The sequence below is a fragment of the Pseudopodoces humilis genome, chromosome 1 (assembly GCF_049639895.1).
Source record: "Pseudopodoces humilis isolate 2021_Gansu_Grassland_sample_001 chromosome 1, ASM4963989v1, whole genome shotgun sequence".
NCBI classification, from domain to species: domain Eukaryota; kingdom Metazoa; phylum Chordata; class Aves; order Passeriformes; family Paridae; genus Pseudopodoces; species Pseudopodoces humilis.
The window spans coordinates 147,592,973-147,613,611 of NC_142200.1; the positions used below are offsets into that span (position 1 = coordinate 147,592,973).

The 20,639-nt window shown below is 42.8% G+C and overlaps 1 protein-coding gene across 1 annotated transcript in view; it reads right to left on the minus strand.

Moving 5' to 3' along the window:
* Window positions 1–1,240: 1,240 nt before the first annotated feature.
* Window positions 1,241–20,639, minus strand: part of OXSR1 (oxidative stress responsive kinase 1) — an 87,485-nt gene continuing 68,086 nt past the window's right edge. The window contains exons 8-18 of the mRNA XM_005527767.3: window positions 19,776–19,909; window positions 17,879–17,927; window positions 15,208–15,273; window positions 14,844–14,966; window positions 10,306–10,341; window positions 8,509–8,700; window positions 6,975–7,051; window positions 6,083–6,135; window positions 5,688–5,756; window positions 4,752–4,816; window positions 1,241–3,895 (exon numbers count right to left, since the gene is read on the minus strand). Coding sequence (XP_005527824.2) covers window positions 3,821–3,895; window positions 4,752–4,816; window positions 5,688–5,756; window positions 6,083–6,135; window positions 6,975–7,051; window positions 8,509–8,700; window positions 10,306–10,341; window positions 14,844–14,966; window positions 15,208–15,273; window positions 17,879–17,927; window positions 19,776–19,909 — 939 coding nt within the window. The 3' untranslated portion in view covers window positions 1,241–3,820. The remainder of the gene's footprint in view (window positions 3,896–4,751; window positions 4,817–5,687; window positions 5,757–6,082; window positions 6,136–6,974; window positions 7,052–8,508; window positions 8,701–10,305; window positions 10,342–14,843; window positions 14,967–15,207; window positions 15,274–17,878; window positions 17,928–19,775; window positions 19,910–20,639) is intronic.

Here is a 20,639-nt window from a genome sequence, read left to right on the forward strand (position 1 = left end):
CTAGAAGTACACCATGTAATATATTAATCATCCCTGTGCCACCCACAAACAGCCAGGGCTGGCTGGAGCAGAAGGACCCCTGTTTCAGGGAATCTCAGCCACCTCCTCTGCCAGGGCCAGGTGAATGGACAGGGAACAGATTTCTCCACAGTGACTGCAACAGCTACATTTGCTGAACCACTCAGGAAAGCAAGGTTCAGAGGGGCCAAAACAAGCCCAGCATGATACAGAGCTGGGAATGGCCCAGAGGAATAAAGGGAATTATGTAAATGGTGGGCAGAACCAGAGATGAGGAAAAGCAGCCAGTTCATTGTGATGCCAGGGGACGGGAGCTGCCATTTCCTTTACATTTTGCATCTTCCCTGTGCAACACAAGCAAACCAGGCACAGGATGTCCCCCATTCCCACCAATTGTGGGCCACCCTGCAGGCTGCTGGGGGTAAATGCAGGGAGGACTTGGAGATGGGGTAAAGAGATGGGAGAAATTTGACACAGGGCAATGGTGCTTGAGACCCAAATGCCTAAAATGATCATCGGGAACTGAGTCCAGCACTGCTCAGCCCATCCCTCATGTAGGAAAAGCATTTGCCTGGGGCCCCTTTGAGATGTCCATGAGCCACCTGGTTACTCCTTCTGCCCACAGATCCATAATAAGGGCATTGTAAAGCACACTGGAAAACAGACCATGGATGCCCCACTGGGGTTGACCAGGGCACCCACAAAAAACAATCATTGTGGAGAGGAGATAGAACAGTTCATGCTCTCACTGCTTGTCAGGGTATAAATCCTCCCACTTTCACACCAGCCTGTGTCATCCTGAGGCATTCCTGGACAGGGGAAACTCATTCCCTGCTGCACAGGGCATGTAGAGCTTGGAGCAAACCTCAGCTGGAGACAAACTCTCAGGACACCATCCTGAGTGCCCTCCTGGCACCATTTCTGCACACAACTCCTGCAGAGATGCACTCATGGGAATGGTTTGGGTTGGAAGGCACCTTAAAGTTCATCCAGTTCCAACCCCCTGCCATGGGCAGGGACACCTCCCACCAGACCACGTTACTCAGAGCCCCATCTAGACTGGACTTAATCTCCCTTTCCCCACTGAGTCTTCCTGGGGGCTGTGAAACCTCCTACCACCCCAAACAGAAATGCCCCAGCGGTTGTAGACACCACTCAGCCAAACCCTTTCCTCAAGACACACCATCCAACCCATTGAAAAGCAAACCACACATCAAACAGCTGGCAATGGACAATTTGTTCTTTATTGATTAAAAATTAGACACATGCAGTAAAATACAAAGTCCAAAAAAGGAAAAAAAGCCTGACTATTTTACATCTTTCATTATAATCTACAATACACCAAAGTTGTGAAGAGGATCCGTTTTCATTAACAGAGCATTGTCCTTAAAAGTAGGAACTAACTGAAAATTACCACCTGCTTCCAGGTTCTGATCAGAAATTTGCACAAAAACCAAATTCTTAATGACACTGGAAAACAATTATGAACAGCATTGGCACTTACTGGAACAACATCAGAAAAGACAGTTGTCTAGCACTGTAATAGCCCAAGTAAATATTTTGGATCCCTACCCAAAAGATCTGGAGATCTATAGAGCAAAACCCGCTTATTTTCTCCATTAAAGAACTACGGAACCTTGGGTTAGCATGAGCTCAAGCTCTCTTAGTCTTGGCTTTGGGAAAATGGGGAGTAACAATAAATAGATGCTGCATTGTTCCATTTGAGCAGTTTGAGTCCTAACCTTCCTCAGCACCAGTACACAAATGAACGAGGAGGTCCCCAGGGCATGCAGGCAGAGGAAAAATAATACTGTACCACAACTACCTTGTCTCTGTATCCTAAAGGCTCCCAACACATCCACACTGAGCACAGGGTGATGGGAAAATCAAGGTGCCAGCCTGCTCTTCCCAAGCCAACAAGCTCAATAGGGGACACCGTAGGGAGTGCTTTGTGTCAGGCAACAGGGAATGGTGCCAACACACACTTGGCCAATCTGGCCACCACCAACTCCCTGCTATCGGGCACTCGCTTCCTGGGCTCTGGAGAGCATCAGCTCAGCACCCTGGGATGATTTCACTCCCAAATCCTCATCTTACTCTCCCTCCCCTTCACACTCATCCAGCCATGGGGCTGCAAACAGCCCATGGGGACACACCCAATATCCACCCAGAGGCTACAAGCAACAGGGGCGGTAAAAAAAGAACATGCACAATTCAGGAAGCTTCCACAGCTGCTCATAGAGAACAAGATATAAATACAGATTGTTCATCTGAAGACATGGAAATTACAAAAAAAAAAAAAAAAGACCAACAGAACAAAAGTCCTAATTGAACCTAGTCATTCCGCTCTGTTTCTGCATTGTTTGTGTCTGATGGAAACAAAGCACGTTTCCATCTGCGTGTTAAATTACAGACTTACAATTTCTGTGTAGAAAACACTCCAGAGCCAAGAGCAGTTACAAAGGCCAACTGTGAAACAGTAGGAAAAAAAAAGAGTCAACACCATTTATTATTCACATATTGCATTACAAGTGTCTCTTATCAAACTCAGAGCATAATTTATATTATTCATGTAGAAACTCAACTTCAACACCACATGGAAAGAAAAGCTAAATAGGTGTGTGACAGGGGTGCAGTGACATCCTGATCAAACGTCGAGGCTTGGGCTGGCGCGCAGCCCGACGACCCAAGGGATTTAGTGCAGGAGGGACAAACCCAGCGCCCGCTTTTGCCCAGTACAGCCACTCTACTGGTGATTCTTTATTGCTGTAAAACACGACAGGGATGGTTCCATGGGTACCAGCTTGCAAAGGACTGGGGAACACGTTGGGAGGCCAGCCAGGCATGACCAAACTGGGTTTCAGGGACACTTGGAAGTGCATCTGTTCCAAAGGCAGAGTGACATAGATCACCTCTCCCTGTGAGCGTGGATACTGTGTTCATCGTCTGAAAGACCAGTTTCCAGGCAGCAATGCCTCCCTGGTCTGCTTCAAGAACAGACTACGTCTAAGATGCAGAATGAAAGCAGCAGGAAGGACTGCTGAATGTAAATTAAAAGGTTCAGCCCTCATGCCATGCCTGGCACTCATGTGGAGAGAACCAAAATGATAAAGAAAAAAAAAAAAATTAAGGCAGTTTACAAAGGGAAGCTGACTTCTAACACCTCAAAGAACTTCTCAAAAACAGAAACACAAGGGAAGGCAGTTCTCCCTCCTGCGAGTTAAGACTCCGCTTGCATTCTCAGTTGCAAGCATTCAAACCAGCAGTTTTAAAACACACAGCCAAAGAGAAGCAGATTTCTCAGCACTCCAGGTGACCCAAACAACATGTACATTGGTGTTTCAGACAGAAGGAGAAGCAGGTAAAGAACAAAAAAAAAAAAAAAAAAAATCCGTTCAGTATTAAAACTTGTGCAAAAATAGCAAGTGAAAAAAAAATGAAACCACATGTAAGCAAACACTTAGGCAAGATCATCAGAGCAGTGGAACCCCCTGCTTCGTACTCAGTAGTATTTTTCTTTAAAGTAAGGCAATAATAAAACGAACATGCAGGCAATGACGTGTTGGGTCTGCATGTTTGAGATGACAGATACAAAAACATGAGAGTTGTTTACAAAAGGTGTAAACGTCATCGGTAATTTCAGGAAGGTTTGTGATCCTATTAAGGAAAATGTTAAAGCTTCTAGGAAGGGGGCTGTAGTTCAATTCTTTGGCAGTAGTGGTTTTTTTTTTTAGGCTAACAGAAGCATTACGAATATGCACATGTGGGTTCTCTGTTGGGAAGCATCTCCTGGGACCAATGTTTAGCTGATGCTGAGCTGTGCAAATCCTATAAGTTTGCCATCATCCGGAATTTCTGAGCCGTCAACACCAGATGCCTGAAACAAGGAACAGAAATCTAAATAGCAACACACATGTTCTACCTTCCAGCAGAAGCCACAGGCAGGTGTATCAGACAGGGTGGGGGAAGGAAACAGACACAGGACAGCTTTGCACTGTATTCAGCAGCTCGCACTACCCAAAGTTAAAACTGAGTGCTTTTGGATTTTTGCCCTTTTTTTTTATTTTTGAAACTCTGTAGGGCTGGGACTGAAGTTCTGCCAGTGTCTGCTCCAACTGGACATTGTATGATTATATTTGAAATAACTGGGGCAAAAGAAGTGAAAACTCTTTACAGGAAGAATAAGAAATAAGAGCACTTACTGCTTCACTCCCAATAACTGGTTATGCCCTCACTTTGCCACTGTAACCCCCCTAAATTTCACCACCTCTGAAAGATTCACCTGCTCTACTCTCAGTTTTGGCTCTCTCCTTTGGCCCACTACTCTTTTATTTTCCTTTTTTCTTCTTCATTTCCCCATTTCCTCCTCAGGGACAATGTATCTGGACTCTCCCTCATTCTCTTCCTCCAGGAAAGGAATCTGTGGCAATTCTTAGCCCATCCACATGCCTTGAAATATTTCTGCAAGTGCAAATCCCAAGCCCCAAAAATACCCCTTTGCAGCATTTATATACATTAATTAGCACATCATCTCATGCTTATTTATCCCAGGTGCTGCTCAGAGGATACAAGCAGGGAGCCTGCAGTGCCTACAGTTATACAACCAGTAAGAAGCTTTGGGAAAGAAGGGAGGATTTAGAGTGCATACATCAGGTGCCTGCAGTAAACATCTACATGCAATTCCTTCTCCTTTCAAGGGACAACTTGATCAATTAGGGAACAGCAATAAATACCAGTCTGAAAGTGATGGATCTGTTTGCCTGGGGCTCTTCCACAATTTTCTGCAAATTAGCTGCAACTGAAATCACACAGACACAAAGAAAATGGGAAAATATTAGGACAGGCTGTAGAAAAACATTACGAACTCATTAGTTCTCTTTCTATTACTTAACAAACTTTGAAATTTACACTGATAAGGAAAGGTTTAAGACTTAATTAGACTCAGTCTACTTAAACCTAAAGCTTTGAACTGTGAAAACGCTGTTATTGTTACTACATTAGTCTTTCAGAGGTAGTTATTTTCCCCAGGATGTGATGGGATCAATAGTAATAATGCCCAACTGCATCTGGAAATCCAGTTAATTCTGCACTAGCAGCTTTCCTGTGTACAAGGAACAGCTGTGCTTGCTGCAGTTGGAATACACAGGCAGTGCTGACCGTTAAGTCTCACCTGCTGCACAGGAGGATACATTTACTTAGCAAACTGCTGTTTGAGGCAGCTGTTCCTCCCCACACAATTCATGCTGCTGCCCCAGGCCATGTGCACCTCACACTTCCTTTCACAGCCCTAATCAAACCCAAAAAGCTTGGCTGATTCCAGTCCCACAGCTCTCTTGCACAGGACCTGTGAGCAGGACAGGCTTGTGCAGCAGTATGGTGATGCATCTCTTTTAGATGATAATGATCTGGCTAATGAATCAATTAGACTTCATTCTGCATTACAAGGAACATTTGCTTCACAATGTTACCAACTAAATCATCTTCTTGTGAACTGGAGGTTGCCTACATGTTGGCACAGAACTGTCACCAGAATTGACAGCAGTTGTGCAGGGCCACTGGGGTAAAGAATCAAGGCCAGAGGAAATTTTCTTATCACCCACTAATCAGGTCATTTTTAAATGCAAAAAATGACTGAAAAAGTTAGAGCAGAAAAAATAATTTGTAATTACCTATTACCAAATCTCTGCCATCAACAAGACCTGCTGAAATGAGCTCCTGAGACACACCATCTGCAGTATCTGTTGAGGAAAAACCAAGAGGCATCACCACAGAGCAGAAATTGTCCAGCTGGTGAAGGCACCACAGAGAAACCTAAAGGAGCTTGTACAAACCAAATAGCAGAAGTGTTCTTTACAAAAGATAGATACCATGGTGCACACCAGGTGCTGTGAACTCTCTGGAATTCACTGAAGGGTTTCACTTTAGCCATATCCATTTGAGTTCTACAGGAGTGCTCCAAGCCCAACCACAAGAAGTCCTTTAGGAAGGCACTGTGGACAGACACTCACACAACAGCACAACACCAAACTTCCCCTTCACACACTGCAGTTTCCCACCAGCTCACCTTTCCCTGGGGTGAATTCAAACCGAATATCATGGAGCTCTTTATTTGAATTCCTGTGGAAAAAAGAGAATTTTATATAAAAGAGACTATTTCATGACATGATAGCCAAAGGAGAGTGCTGTCAATGAATAATCAGTCTTTGAATTCACTGCATTCTACCCCCTCAAAGGCAGAAACTCATCACTTGGATGTGCATGTGGAAGCAGCACAGTCTGCCTCCCAGGCTGACAGAGCCTGGGCCAGTCCAGGATGAGTGCCACCTCTCTGGTACAAGGCCATGTTGTTCCACTGTCTCAGCAACTCATCCCTCAGCAGAGATGCCCTTGGAGCACATGTTCAGAGGAGGGAAGTGCTCACTGGCTGCAGATACACACACATTACGGAAATGAAGCTCAGAATCCCCACTCCAACGCCAACCAACGAGGATGCCTCCAGAGATGAGAGGCAGGTTCTTTTAATGAGAAACAGCAGCATGTGTAATGAGTGTTTCTGCCTGTTTCTAGTGACACAGACCAGAATCCACTCTCTGAACTGGGTAAAAGCTCTTCACTCAGAACTGGCTGAAATCTGAAGTTGTGTGTGAAGATTAAGATGATCCAGCATAGGGCCAGAATCCCTGGATCCCTGAATCCTTTTAGGGAACCCAGCTCCTCCTCCTTCCTCTCCATGAGAGATTAGCAATGTTTGCACAAATATCAAAACCTCTTTCAATACACAGATTTTGCCAAACTGAAGTGAATGCATTTCCAAGTCATGGTTTCAGAAGAGCAGATGAAATCCAAGCTGACAGGCACTTAACCACCACCCTGTTAATGAAAAGGCACAGAAGAGTGCTAGTGGGCCTCTCTACAAAGGCTCATGTTAACAGAACAGGTCAGTTTTGTGTCCTTACCTTAACCTTAATACAAGGTTGATGGGGACTCTCACATCTTCCTGTACCGGAGCTGCAGCAGGGGCTGTAGGTGGGGCCTGCAATGGGATTATATCATTTTAAGCAGGTTAGCAATTCCTTGCTCTGGTTTTAAAACTAGAGATAACCTTGATCAACTATATATACAAGTAAAAGTTTAACTCATCTTTGGAATCACGGCACTACAGTGAGAAAGACGACAGACCAATGAACCAGGAAAACTTCATACTTAAACAGCAGAGTCTCTGCAATTGCCTTGAAAAGAGCAAAAGCTGCAAAACTTTGAGAAATACCAAAATGGCAGGAGACTTCAGAAGTGCAAAATGTAAAAAGATTACTTGTTTTGCATTAAAACTTAAGGTTTTTGGATATTCATGACAGCTTCAAGACCTCCTATGTTTTAATCCCTGCCCCAAACATCTGATTTAAAAACCTGACACAACTGTATCAGGAAAAAATTTAATTGGCAGATTAGCATGTACTTTCAGTTACCTTTTTTTTCCACTGAAATCAAAGCCTTTAAAGAGCATCTAGCAGCAATTTTATAGCTACCTATTCTCAATTCTAAATTATTTCTGAGTAATTATTGGAACATGTAATCAAATAATTTCGTATTGGTTAGCAGCAGATTTCCAGTAGGGACGATCCAGAAGTTGCCCTGCACTTGTGATATTTCCAGTACAGACCTAAGTCTTATTCACTCTCCACCAAAAAAACCCAAATAAAACAGAGAGGGGTCAGTCACCTGTACTGCCCATGCTGAGGCAAGGGTTTTATACCTGCAGGAACAAGACAGACACAACACCAGGCCGATCATTTAAGCATAGAAGCCTTGACCCAGCATTCTCAATCTAGATCACTTGTTTTTTCACAAGAGAAAAAGAAAATAAGCCTTTGTTTAAGACTAGCATTTTACTCCAAGGTGTTTTTGCTCCAGCAATGCAGCTCAGGGCTTCTGATCACAACCTGGTTTCTGTTGAAGCTGAAAACTGCCAAGTCAGTGAAAATGAACAAGGGTTCATGGAGAAACCCAGAGCTCTGCAAAACAGACCAGTGAGCAACAAGAACCAGAGGAGGGCCATAAAGAACAACACACTCACACAGAGCTGTCAGGAAGAACATATGTAGAGCTATAAAATAGAGCACATTGACACTAAGAGCTATAGAGAAGAACACACTGACACAAGTTCATGAAATTCAGCTTAGGACAAGCTACCAATAAATAAGGTATTGAGCACTAGTGGCAGATATTCTGCTAGTGCATATCCCAAGTGTCACTGACACCAACACTGCTCTAGCCTTCACTGCTGCTGGTCTTTCAACTGCTGGATAAAATTCAGGGATTAAATACTGGCCTTTTTAAAGAGATTTGAAGGGGGTTGATTTAAGTATTGAAGTTACTTTAATATCACCAAGAATATGTCAAACTTCCACTGTTTCAGATTGTTGTAGCACATCTGGAATAGAACAGCTACGGGCAAACCTGAAAGCTGGCAGGGAGGGTGTCTGCTCTTACCTGGGCTACTGCTGGGGTTGTTGCTGCTGCTGGGGCTGCTGCTGCTGCTGGGGCTGCTGGAGGAGCCTGGCTGGGTGGAGGTACAGCAGTTGGAGGTTGTGCAGGTGCTTGTCCTGCTGCCTGAGGTAGTTCAGTAGGTGCTTGTGCTGGAGCATTGAGTGAAGGACCTGGAGGCTCAGCTGATGGAAACAGCTGCAAGCAAAAAGAAGTTTTAGTGAGAAAAGGAACTCAAGAGTTCTGATTCAAGCACCAGCATTCCCAGAAGTGCTTCTCTGCCACATAAATCACTTAGAGTTCAGTGCTAAGAGCATTCCCAGGCCTCCAGGACATTAATGCTGATCCCAAGTTGGTGTTCAGGGGTTTAATGTGTCATTATGTTCAGGGACCCATTCTGACCTGACATTTGCAAGTTTTACTCATCAGTAAACCAAGATATCAGCATGGCTGTGGATCTTGGACAAAGATTACACTCTGTGAAAGGCTGCATGTACACAGATCTATCCAGATGGGATGAGAGCACCCTATCCTTCAGTCTCCCTCTTTCCTGGAATCTGAGTCGTACTTGTATTTCCAAGTAGCCATGCTCTCAGAGCCAAGCACCCTGCTTTGACTTATTCCTTTCAGAGAAGGAACCTCAGCAAAGCAATGAGATAACTACTGACAACTGAGCCTTTCACCAAGCAATTGTCAGAGTAATTTGGGTATCAATGGAAAGTGAATTCAGAGTTCTTCAAATCACACTAGAGAAGATTTGGATTGGACTTTGGTCTCTTGCAAAAAACGAAACCATGAACCAACCAAAAAAAAAAAATGCATATGAAATTAATTTGAGGGTGGGAAAAAGAGCTAAATGGAAGTTTAATCTATTTTTTACCTTTTCTTATTCAGTACAGAGAAACCAATTTTGGCATGGGAGCCAAAAAACTGTCAGCTTGATGGCACTTCAGTGTGCCCTCCAGCTTACTCTGACAGGTTGTAGGAAATATAAATCACCTTCAACACTGGAAACATGGACAGGAGACCTCCAGTGGGAAAATTCATTCCAAAGGGATTCTGGTTTTCAGGGTTTTTTTTAATTTAGCATTTATGTCAAATTACAGTGTCAGAACCGTGGTGTTCCTCAAAATCTCCCTTTACAAACACTTCTTGGAAACAAATGAAGAACAAGACAGCCCAACCCAAGACAAATTTCTAAGAGACAGCTCTGTTTATCTTTCAACATGGGTAGGGAAAAGACAGACATAGCACAGTCTCTGGCAGATAAGCTGTCCCTATCACTGAAAGATGAGACATACTAATATTCCTAATGGAAGAAAGTTCAGAACTGAAGAAAGATGATAAATTGCAACTGAAGTTGTGTTTGCTATTAAATATTGCTACAGAATTCTTTCATGGTTCTGAGCAGGGTTCCAAACCAGAGAATTAGACAATGCAAATCAGACATCCTAAAGTTGTGTTCTGTTGGGTTTGTGTAGTTTAGTTGGGCTTTTTCTAAAGGAGGAAACAAGAAGACAGTTGTTTTGCTTAGATTAGTCTTGTGACCAATTCATTACCTTGCAACAAACAGACTTTTGCCACAGCAAGCTAACAAGACATACAACAAACTTACCTCAAGAAGAGCTCTTGGCATTACACACCAAGGATTCCTTTTATAGGGAGCTCTTCAAACAGCTCAACTAGATACTGGCTTCTACTTCACACAATACTGCTTTCAAAGGCTAATAAAGCATGTACCTTGAAACAACAGCAATAACTAGGAGTCATCTTTTCAAGAAGCCATTTGCAGTTATAACTTACCTCGGAATTCTGTACAGGTTCTTTCACTCTGGGAGACTAAAAAAACAGAGAAAAAGATGTTATTGCCTAGACCACAGTGAAGCTTACTGACTAGGAGGACTTGTCAGAACCATAGTGAACATGAGAAACCTACATAATTGTTTCAAGTCACACATGTATTAGGATGCAAGATAAAAGAGACACCGCACAATTTGTTGTCATGTTGTCCCACCCAGCAGCACAGACACGTTTCAGACCCTGCAGTCAGTATTTTCACAGTGGCACACAATACCCTAAGTTGTTATCACTGTTAGCCATTAGCAAAATCCAGGACTCTTGAAGATCACTCAGATTGGATCAAATTACTTAAGCATCAAGACAGGAAAATCCATTTTAAGCTACTCAAGCCTGGCAGAAAGAATTCTGCCACAAAACAAGTTCCCTTTGCTTACTCAGGGAGGTAGTTTCCCAATCAACTTGCTTAAAACATACAGAACCTTTGTAGGGTGGAAGTGGGGAATAAGCCCTGCTTTTGCGCTGCTTTTTAGAAGGAAATCCTTGGCCTGCTCTCTCCCTGCCCTTGGACCCTGCATTCTGCTGTGCTCTTTGTGAGAGAAAGCAGAGAACTGACAGGTAGGTGTACACTTAGCAGTGAAACAAAGAGGCCAGTGGAACAAAGGGGAAAGTGCAGGCAAAGCAACACGACCAACTTTTGCTTATCAGTAAAACAAACAACACTGTACCACCTGTTTCACATGAGCAGGGAGGAATTACCAAGTACTCTTGTAACGCCCTGCAATTAAGAGAGCCTGCAACTTTGACTTCCAACAAGTCCAATTACAATGTGGGAGATAGGTGGGATGGTTTGGTCCATGTTGGGAATAAAAAAAATCCTGTTCCTTCTCTACATAATGGTCTAACAGGTTGCTGTTTAGGACAGTACAAGCTGGACAGCAGAACATTAATGCTCATCATGCCCCTACTCTGAGAGAGTTTCTCCACTAATAGAGGCTACTACCTTAATGAGTGCAGATCAAGCAATTTGTAACATATGACTCAGAGGATTCTTGTGAGAAAAGTTTAAGTCTTACTCTCAGAACAGCAAGTTTCAAAAATGCCTCTGGATAGGGGGAGAAGGAACAGATCCCTCAGCATGACTATGTGTAGGCAGTGTCAGGGAAAAAGTTACACAGCCAGAAAGGTAAAGCCTGAAATCCATCCCAGTGTGCTCAGCCTTCACATGACAGTTACCAGGTGGGATGAAAAACATGGCATTGCTGCCAGAGAAATAGCCCTGATCCACATCTGCAGGCTACAGCTGCTGGAGTGTTCTTCTAGGAACAAAGCTCATATCCAAGAGTACCTGGATACCTCAAAGAATTACATAAAAGGAACTTGTCTGAAAGATCAGTGTGCTAAGCACTGTACAGATGAATATGGAAACTTGGCCCTGCCCCTCAGCTGACAACTGATCCAGATAAATGTCAAACAGAAGTGGTGAGAGCCAGCCGAATGTGAGCCAGCAATTGCCCAGGTGGCCAAGAGGGCCAATGGCACCTGGCCCAAGTCAGGAACAGTGTGGCCAGCAGGACCAGGGCAGTGACTGTCCCTTGTACCCAGCACTGCTGAGGCACCTTGAGTGCTGTGTTCAGTTTTGGGCCCCTCACCAGCAGGACATTGAGGGGCTGGAGCGAGTCCAGAGAGGGAACAGAGCTGGGAATGGCTCTGGAGCACCAGGAACAGCTGAGGGAGCTGGGAGAGCTCAGCCTGGAGGAAAGGAGGCTCAGGGGGGACCTTCTCAATCTCCACAACTCCCTGACAGGAGGGGGCAGCCAGGTATGGATCAGGCTCTTTTCCCAGGTAACAAGTGAATAGAAGAAATGGCTTTAGTGGCACCAGAGGAGGTTTAGATTGGATATTAGAAAAGATTTCTTCACTGAAAGGGTGCCCAGGGAAGTGGTACAGTCACCACCTCTGGAGGTGTTCAGAAAACATGAAGAGGTGGCACTTGGAACAGGGTGAGCACAGTGGTTCTGGGCTATCAGTTGGAGTCAACAATCCTGGAGGTCTTTTCCAACACCTTAACAATACTATGATTTTATGAAACACACGGACAGAAAGAAAACAGGACAAACATTAAAAAACATTTACCTAAGGCACAAATAGGATGCCTTTGGGGATTAGTTCTTAACTAATTTTTTGCTTGTGTAATCAAAGACGATGTGAGTAAGCAGAAAAATTTGACCACACAACCCACCACTGCACAGATTTATTGGGTAACAGAAGGTGCACAATTTAAAGGCTCACAGAGCACAACTGCTTTAATTTGAATTCAAGGTCTTAAATACAGAGAGGAAGTTCAGAAGGTCTTTATATCCAAAAGGTAATGTTGACCCAGCAAGTTACTATATTTAGTGAATTGAAAAGATATTTCTTGCTCTTGATATAATAAATATTTGCTTGCTTTCAGGTACAGTCCTAGGAAGCAACTTGTAAAATACATGTTTGCACATACTAAATTCACCCTATTTTTTCTGTAAAGTGGAAACAAGTAAAAAATACCAACACTTTTCATTTATATAGGTGATTTTATGCAGGTTAATACTTCAGTATTTTGGCACATTAAGTCAGTCCACAGGGCCTCCTTTTACTTTGTGGCTGACAGCAGTAAAATGCAGGTAACAGATGGAATCATAGAATCACAAAATGTTTTGGGTTGGAAAGGACCTTTAAAAATTCTCTACTCCATTCCCATTGCAATGGGCAGGAAAAAAAGCTGCCACCTAGTTAACAAAAATTATTCTATCCAACAGCTTGGTTAAAATTCCAGAGGGATTTACAGACAGGCAAGATTGATACCAAGTGTTTGAAATATGACCAAAAACACAGGATAAACACTAAGCCTCAATAACAGCACTGTATTCATGGCAAAACCTGGCAGTTTGGATACAAGTCTTGGACTGCTTGGAAAGGAATCAAATTCAAGTACCCAGGCAGACATGTGGTGAGGTCTGAGGTGCCACAGTGCTCTTCCTGAGAGCCTGAAACATACAGGTGGCTCCAGAGTGCTGTGTTACACATGGGGTGCCTCCAAAACGATAATACACCTCTACAGGGAGGTGACTGAATTAAGACCTACCACTCCAACATCCATCCTAAAGGTTTGCTGAATGGGAGACCTACAAGTAATGGCTAAGCACAAACCAAATGAGAGTGATTGGGACAGGCAGCATAAGTACAAGGAAAATATATCAAAGCATCAAGGAAAAACTGTCTTGAAAAGGAGCTTGTAAACATGTGTGTCAATCTGTTTTTTCCTGCCTAAGAGGAATGAAACAAGTAAGCACTGTTCAAAACACAGTAAACAGTGCTAAGTTGTGGTATCCTGAGCTTTGAGACAAGATACACCAAGTTCTAAATAATCTCTGAAACAGTATTAAGGTCTTTGACAATATTGCCCCCTAAAATTTGATCATATTCTAGCCTACAAAAGAAATTTAGAAGAATTCAGATTATAAAGCATCAAAGACTTTCAGCAGTAGCCACCTTGTACCAAGAGATTTTCCTTGATCATGCATAATATGAAGCTGGACACAATAAGCTCTTTAAGAAGTCACAAGAGCTGCTGTCACAAATAATGAATTTACTGTATCAAGTGGTTTTTAAAAACCCAAGCATTTCAAAAGAAGCTGAAAAGATACAAAATCTTGCATTTAATATTTAAGTGTCTATTCACAACAGCAACAGAAGCCAGACTAATGAAAGAGAAATGACAGAAGTTGTAAAGGAATAGATGCTTCAAACCAATGTTTTTTCCCCTTCATACTGAAATGCTTTCTCTAAAAATCCTTCACTGTCTCACTAATTCAATTACAGGATGATTAAAACACAGAATCCACATCCAGCCACCTGCTGTAGTGAAAAGGGACCAGGCAAACCATTATAGTCAAAATCCACACAGGTGACTGCTGGGGGAAGACAACCTGAAAATTCATTGTAATTTTTCATCTGATCATTATGCATTACTCCTCTGAGTTGTTGGGGGTTTGTGTATGTGTTGGGAGAGGGGAAAGTGGTGTTTTCTTGAGGGTTTTCAAGCATAAGACTAATCACTCCTGTGACTTCAGGGATGCTGTGAGGTTTTCTACCAGGATTAATCGATTCCAGTGTAACTGTGGGGGCAGAACCAGGCCTTACATGTTTCAGGAATCAGCCACAAGAAGAAGCCCTATTGATCAGTTCCATCCTGGAGAGGGCAGTAGGATAAAACCTCTTCTGACACTTACAGAAGAAAGCATCTCAAGCAGTCAGCACCCTTAAAGGGAATATCCTAGCTGCAGTGTATTAGTATGCTGAACTGGAGCAGGCTGTCTGAATTAACATTTCCAAAAGATCAATATGATGTCTTCAACCTTCAGTCTGCTTTCTTTGCTTCGGCTCCCAACTCGAGGGAAGGGATTACAGCTTGCTGTGCATCATGCTTAAGGCCAAGTGCTCCCCAAATATTTTTAGACCTACCACAACTGCAAAACCAGAGACAGCGGAGTTTGAGGACCCACCCTGAGCTGTGAAATTGCTGCTCTGCCTTCCTCACTTTCTTCATCAAGCTCATCATCACTCCATTCCCAGCCACCATCTTCAGTCTTATGAAGACGCCCACTGGAGCCTGGGACTCTCCGGACCTGCTCAGCACAAGGACACAGAACTTAAATCTCAAGCAAACAGTTTCTACAGCTGATTTTAGAAGAAATAGCACCAGAACATCTTCAGGTTCCATCACCTGCCATGGTGTCTGATTATTTTATTGAAATAAATAGTTCTAACTAAAAAAAGCTGTACTGCAGTAGTTATCATTAAAAATGTAAATACAAGCACAAAAAATAGTACAACTGTAACAGCAAGAGCCCAGGAGGTTTTCGGTACCTTTTTGGATCTTTCAGTGATTGTTGGTGCTCTCTGCAACATCTTCTCTTGTAAAAACTCTTTATTCTGCAAAGAAAAGAATACCAAACATTTGCATTGCTGAAAATGACCTTTGATGCCTTCACTGTCTCTAATAAAGTAACTGTTAAGCTGTTTCTAGCAGAAAGTGGTTTACATGTTTCATCCCCATTACCCCAAGGATATTAACCACTCCCTTACTTGGGGTTGCAGTATGTGATATTTAATCCTAAAAACCTTTTCAGTTTACAGTGGCACTTTCCTTATGCAAAGTGACATGGAATTAACAACTGAGGAGCTGGATATTGTTCTGATTTATTTGGAAATATACATATTATACTGCAGTATCTGATACCCTGCTGAGGCATTTGGCATTCTTCCACCTGCAGATCTACACCACCTGGATCCAACCCATTTCCTTTATCTTACTCCTAAATTTATGCCTGTCCAACTGTCAAAGGCAAACCTCAGAGAATGGGATGCACGAATCCCTCTGTTCTGGAGTAAAGAGAAATTGGGGCAGCAAGATTTAAAGTGGCTGAAGAAACGTACAGCATTTATGTTTAGAGAGGAAGTACATGCAGTGATCACAACAGGCTGAATACTGGGGGACTGCTGTGATACTTTATTGTATTAAATTTCCTCTTCAGCAAGGCTGCTCCAGAGATCCAAGCTGGCCAATGCGGGCTCCTGAGAATACAATTTTCTCACTGCTGAACTGTGGGGCCAAACTTGTGGCAGCAGGGGAAGCAGGGCAGTTGAGGCTGGCACCCTGGTATTTGGCTGGGTATTCCACATCACACCAGTGCAATTGGAAAGCTCTGCTGTCCCTGCCCACGCAGAGCTCCCAGAACTCCCCCAGGATGGCTGCTTGCTGGCAGGATGGAGAGTCTCAAGACACACTCTGTCATTCCTGGTAAGTGGCTCTCAGCATTATCAAACCATACTTTTACATAACCTAGATGGTATTTAAATATATGACTCAGTATAGATGTATAGAAGCTGCACTTCTCAGCCCTCAAATTCCAGCTGTCAGTTTGGCAGTGGCTGATGTGTGACAGTAATTTAACCCCAAATGTGAACTGGCACATGTTTGCACTTCAGGTGCTGGGTTAAGCACTGCCTCATTTACAATCATGTTAATTTTCTATCACCACCCATGCTAATATGTTACTCTCCAGCAGCTTAATAAAAGCACAAAGGAGATTTAACACACAATGAATTGTGTAACATGACCCAGAACTCACAGAACCAAATGGAGAAAGGTCAGCAATGTGTAAACCATCTTGTCACTTTGGACACCAAATGTGCATCCAGCATACAGATGCAGTCTAAGCAGCTGCCTAAAATCCCACTATGGACAGTGAAACCCCTGTTAATACTGTCAAGAGCCCAGATATTAATTAAACTTGCCCTAAAGCAAAATTCTGCATTTCATCAACTTGATCACCCTCCAGACTTCCCTGGTTCATAGAATTATCGAATCACATAATACCCTGAGTCAGAGGGGACCCACAAGGATTGAGTCCAACTCCTGGCCCTACACAGGACACCCCAGCAATCCCACCTTAAAGTGTTGTCCAAATGCTCCTGGAGCTCTGGCAGCCTTGAGGCCATGAGCATTTCCTGGGGAGCCTGTTCAGTGCCCCACCACCCTCTGGGTGAAGAACCTCCCCCTCATATCCAAACTAAACATCCCCTGACACAGCTTCAGGCCATTCCTTCAGGTCCTTAGTCACTAAAGAGATCAGCACCTGTCCCTGTGCTTCTCCTCATTAAGAGGAACTCATGAACTCCCCCTGAGTTGCACCTGTTAAGATTTCTGTCAGCTTTAATAGGGCATCCAGCTTCTGTACTGATACCTGGTGTGGCCAATTCCATTTAAGCATCTTAATCCAGGAGTTGAAAACTACTCTGATTAATTTGTGATGCTGCTGTGCTATGCCAAGTATGCAGTCTCTTTCTGATGGTTTAATCTGTATTCTGCTATAAATCCCATGCACTTTGATCACAAAAATAAGCAAACAGAAAACATTCCCCATGCCCATGGAAATGCAAATCCTGCCCTGTGTCACTGCTGTCTGTCTCCCGCAGGAAGACCTTGCACGTTGCATATGCACTAATCTCCAGGCAGTAATTACATAATGCTCGCTGGCAGTTCACTGCAAGGCTAGAAATGGGAGTTTCCCACTGTTTCGTATCACAGGATCTTCACTTTCCATAAGGCAACACAGGGTGAAATATCTTTAGGTAGCTCTTGCACAGTGGGCCTCATTCAGCCCCTTGCACACAGACTGATTATAGAGTTTATGAAAATCTAAGTTACACTCATGGCAGCAGAAACCTTTATGGTTGGACAGGCAGCCAGAACGGCACCATTACAAGGGAAGAACAAGCACAAAAGGCACTGAAAGACATTTAAAAGCTCAAGAATTCCTAGATAATTTCTGTTACCAACAGCATACAGAGGAGATACAGAAGAGGGATTTTATTCTGCTCCTTCACAATGACCCATTCAATTCACTCAGCTCTGCTGGCTCCAAGTGAAAGAGCCCACACTCCTGCCAGTAAAGCTGTCACCCACACCTATCGTGCTTCTGAAAAGTCCTTTCTACAGCCTCTACACAAATCAGTTTAGGAAGTGTTTTCTTACCTTTGCTTTTGTGAAAAATTTGTGTCTTAGGAGTTCTGCTGCTGTTGGTCTGTCAATAAAAACAGATGTAGAAAAGACAATTATAAATGCTCCCTTTCAACCCAACGGTCTTCCAGGCTGCTGCAGCTTGTTGGCATCTCGTGAGGGCATCAGCTTCTCCTGTATAATTCCCCTAAAATCAATGTATTCCAAGTAAATTTTACACCAGCAATCTTTTAAATTACTCAGTGTATTCTGAACAAGGCCTATTCTGTTCAAAAGCAATGAATAACTTGGGACTGGTGGGAGAATTTGCTACCATTTTGATGCTGAACTTGAGACTCTTAGATAACAACAGGATCACAGAAAAAAATCTATTCAAAATGGCAATCACAAAATCATCACTGGAGTGTGGTGATCACCCTGTGCAAACAACAGTTATTTCAGAGATACCTCATTAAATGTGTGTAATTAGTTCTATTAAACACAGGCAGGATGATCAATCTTGGTCTAAAAGAACATGAGCAAGTATAAACTATTTTCCACTTTAAGTCAGACTTCAGAATAAATACTGGAAAGCAAAAGACATCCCTTGGTTGGTTTAGGAGAAATTTGCTAAATACTCATGCCTACATAAGAAAGTGTCAGCTTACAGCATTTTCCACACTGCAAACAGTGCTTAAATAGTAACAGAGTTTAATCAGTGACTTGTAAAGGCCATTCATCACAGGGTTTATTTCATCACAGACTACTCCAACAAAAGGCATCCACCTTAGAGGAAGAAAGCCCCTAAAATAATGAAAAAGCAACTGCACTAAATTCTCTTCCCATGCAATATGCCAACCCCCTGCTTCCACAGACAGGATGATGCCAGTGTCTGCCAGAAGTGCTTGAGGAGAGAGGAGGGGTGTGCCAAAATTCAGTGATTTTGTTTAATCTGATCAGCACACATCCTAACCTGCAAGGATAGGATACGCTTTAGAAAGGCGAAAAAATGTCATGCTGGGAAAAAAAACCCCAGCTATCAACTTTTATCAAGCACTCCACAGGATTCATTACGCATTTCAAGTGTAATGCTTGTTAGCAGAGAGAGACTCATTGCACAGTGCGTGAGAAGCCTGTGTTCCTGGGTCTGACACAAGAGGGAACTGAAAAATGTCTTCATTATTATTATTTTATGAAAGCACTTTTTCCTTCCCAGAATCATGTCTGCTTACTGAGGAGGAAAAGAAAAAAAACAAGCTAAGAGGCATTAAAAAATGGCACAGCACACACACCATCCCCTTGGTAATATTTCCTACGTCACTGAGTAGTCAAGATACTGTTCAAGGAAGGCTGGAAGTGTCATCAGGTCACTTAAGCAATCTGCATTGATGAAAACATGTTGGTAAAATTTGCCAGTGTTTTTCCTGATTTTCCATCCAAACCAAATATTACATATAATTAAACAAGTCAAAACTACACTCAAAGCCTTCTCTGCACTGGCAGATTTCAAAAAGTTTATTTATGTAGTTTTGCAAGTAAATACATATTGCCCAACCTGCAATTTCTGATTTTTAAACACAAAGTAGTTTTGACTGGGAACAAAACATGAACTGAAGTCACCTGCTGGAGGTGGCCAAGGGAAAATGGCCCTGCCCAGGCAGTGGACTGGGATGCACTCTCATTAACCTAAATGGAAAATGTGTGCCCTGGCCAGGCACAGTGCCAGACATTTATCCATAAAAGTAAGGACAGCCAAGAGAATTTGTTGCCACACAGCAAGATTGCTGTGTTCCTTGTGACTGAAAGGTTAGAGGGGCAGAGTATACCAACTTCAAAAATAGGGAACATAATGATGTTTGTGAGTATGGGGTTTTGTTGTTTGCTTGTTTGTTTTAATTTATATTTAATTCATTTTGGTGTGATCCATTCTTACCTTTTTTCAGGGTCTTTTTGTAGGCACGATGAAATCATCTTCCTAAATGATTTCCCATATTTCTTCAGCATCTCCTTATCTTGCACGCCAGTTTCCAAAGATGGAGGATCGTTTTGTAGTGTCAGCATTAAAACCTGAAATAATTATTGCTATTGGCAATGAGATTTTCCTTGAGCTTTGTTAGAGACAGATCTTAGGGAAAACGTATTTTATACAAGTACTTTCATCAAGCATCTGAGTCAACAAGGATGTGTTAACAATAAAGACCCACAATTTAAGTTACTGCTTTCCATCCCATCTCTTGGTCCACACTGCAGTCTATGGGCCAAACACAAGGCTGGAATCTGTTTTCAGGTCTGTTTTGTGAGAATAAAAGCACAAGCAGAGCAGAACTTTCACCAGTTTTCCTCATTCCAGATGAGCAGTTGTTTAAGGCTTTTGATTCAAAGTACCTCTCTGAGGTATTTCTTAGCTAGAAATCAAATTAAAGACAGAGGGGCAACATATAAAAATACACGAGTTCATTTCCATGTACCAGTGTGACAGCAGGTGAAGACATTCCTCACATAAGCACCCATCAAGCCAAACTGATTCTTTCCCCTCACATCACTTAAATATTCTGAAGGAAAGGAAGAAAATTACTCATTTCCATTTCCACTTGTCACCTACATACAGATGAATATCTATTTTTAGAAAAGGAAACAGCACATAGCACATTTAAATAGCTTTCAACAGCTATATTGCTTAGGGCAGCAAAAGCCCATCAATCTAGCTGAAATTATACAGGCCATGACAGAATTCCCTGCTTTCCTCCCCACTCCTTGAAGGGTCACTTAATGCATGAGTAATTTTGCTGCCTAACAA